Below are 2,310 nucleotides of genomic sequence, written 5' to 3'. Positions count from 1 at the left end.
TTAGGGATGTTCAGATACCAAGTACAGTACTCAGTACATGTACAGATACGTTTCCATCTCCAAGACTAGACTAGAGAAACATGCAAAAGTTAGGAGGCGGCTGTCATTTCTAAGGAGCATATGGGATTTGTGAATCCCTGTATTTATGTATGATTTTTTTAAATAAATATATGTAAGTGATGCGCCTATACCATTTTTTCAAGTACTGATACTTGTCCAAGTACTCACAGATAAAAGTACTGATACATTTTTGTTTAATGTCATGTGACCGTTTTTCTAAAACAATATCGACTAATGATTACAGGACAGTAGTGGAGTGCCAGAACCAGGTCCCAGCTGCAACCGCTGCAACCCTGGTAGTTCTCATGAAAATGCCAAGTATCGGCACTGGTATCTGAACATCCCTAATACATTTAATGATGTGTTAATCCAGGGGCACAACACTCCAGCTGTTGTGGAACTACAAGTCCCATGAGGCATTGCAAAGTTGACCGCCACTGGCATGACCCCCAGAGGCAGAGGCATAATGGGATTTGTTGCTTCAGCATAGCTGGAGCGCCGAGCTTGCCTTCCTCTGTATTAATGAATGAATACAGTGCTGCATTCATTTGTGTCTTTTATATCTGCCTAGAGTTCAGCTTTAAATTTGTCAAATCATCTCATTTTAAAATAAGCCTATCACAAACCTGGGCAATTTAAACTGAGCATATTACAAACATTAAAAAAAGCAACAACAAAACGTTTTTTAGGGCCCATTCACACTTGTGCATCATGGCAATGTACATTAACTGCCAACACACCTGCTCTAAGGGCAGTGCCAGTCATTGCGAATGGCACCCCAATCCATTGTACAGCAGAGCACAATGCTTCCTGGCGCTTTGCGTTTTGAAAAATGGTAATGCGCATTTTTCATCCGTTGTGCTTTGGCAGCCTATTCATAATGAACAGGCTGCCTGAACGTAACATGTGTTAACTTATGCTAAAACATGTTACCACGTTTGCAACGAATCGCTCCACTGTGATTGGGCCCTCACAGGAAAGTGAAGATTTCCATAGAACTTCAGCTGCCTATGTCTCTGGATCTGCTAATAGTTTTGACATGCAATTTTCACTGCAGGTAGACTCTGCTACTCATTTTTTCACCATATGCTATAAAGTCCCAGATTTGCCACAGGTTTATATTACTGAAGAATGATTGTGATCTACTCTTTGCCCTTCACAAAATATTCTAATAATGCTGAAACCTTTTTAATAAAATCCTCCTTTCTCTGTCTTTAGATTGCTGAAAAACTAAAGCAGGCACTAGGCAGTTTCCCTGTCATGTAAGAAATCCAATGCCTGGATCTAAAGGATAATCGGAAGTGCCTTCCTATGAATTTTAGTGGACATTGTGAAGTCGCCCCTTGGACACTGCACCCCGGAGGAGAAACTTGGAACTGCACTTCTGCAAATGTGCTTGCATCAAGTTAGATTTGAGATCTTTCCCAGAAAGGCTGCTTTTCCAGTGCACTTAAAATATCACAGCTTATGAAATGCATGTTCATTTTCAGATAAAAGCAAAACGTCATCTACAGCATCCAGCATCACCTCCTTTTTACTTCGGCCTTTTCACTGCAAGGAGCAAAGGTGCTATAGTCCCTTCTGCGGAATGCCTTGGATTCCCTGCGGCTCCTCTCTTGCCTATAACCAACACCGCTATCTGATTGGACGCACATTATATCTTTCAACGTAATCTTTGAACTGATCCTTCATGGCATTATGTTCTATCCACTAACACTAAGTGCGATTGATGAAGAGAAATTTCTTAAGGCACTGTGTCTATTCACTGCAATATACACACCGCCATATTCTTATTACCCGGCCTTGTTACAACTGCATTTTTTTTTTCTTATGTTAAATTTAATTAAACTTTGTTGTGCAACTCAGGATGCACTATATATATATATATAAATACCTGTAATAATAATAAAGGTGTGTGCAAATAGTAAGAAAATGCCCCGGACAGCAAGTGGTTAATGCCTGTAATGTATAAATACTCCATCTGGTGTATAGCCAGATGGATGTTGTTCAGCACTAGTGCCCCTAGGTGGTGCTAACGAGCATAGGAATTTCATATACGCATCACCATCATCTAGGGGGCCAGTGCGTGAACAGCATCTGTCTGTTGGAGTTTTGATAAATGAAGCTCTGAATCTTTGCCATATCGATGGGCATCTGCCTATGCATTACAGGCTTTAAAACCAAACTATTAAATAGCCCATTAAAAGATTAAATAACAAAGCCAGCTTTGACTGCAATATTTACCTTCAA

General features: G+C 40.3%; 1 protein-coding gene across 5 annotated transcripts in view; it reads left to right on the top strand.

Moving 5' to 3' along the window:
- Positions 1-1,922, top strand: part of SNX9 (sorting nexin 9) — an 86,556-nt gene extending 84,634 nt beyond the window's left edge. For all 5 annotated transcript variants that reach the window (XM_018567196.1, XM_018567195.1, XM_018567194.1 and 2 more), the window contains exon 19: positions 1,279-1,922. In XM_018567196.1, coding sequence (XP_018422698.1) covers positions 1,279-1,326 — 48 coding nt within the window. In that variant the 3' untranslated portion in view covers positions 1,327-1,922. The remainder of the gene's footprint in view (positions 1-1,278) is intronic.
- Positions 1,923-2,310: the final 388 nt, after the last annotated feature.

This window comes from Nanorana parkeri, unplaced genomic scaffold (genome assembly GCF_000935625.1).
Source record: "Nanorana parkeri isolate BGI_ZX_2015 unplaced genomic scaffold, ASM93562v1 scaffold1018, whole genome shotgun sequence".
NCBI lineage: Eukaryota > Metazoa > Chordata > Amphibia > Anura > Dicroglossidae > Nanorana > Nanorana parkeri.
This window is presented reverse-complemented; position numbering and strand designations above follow the sequence as displayed.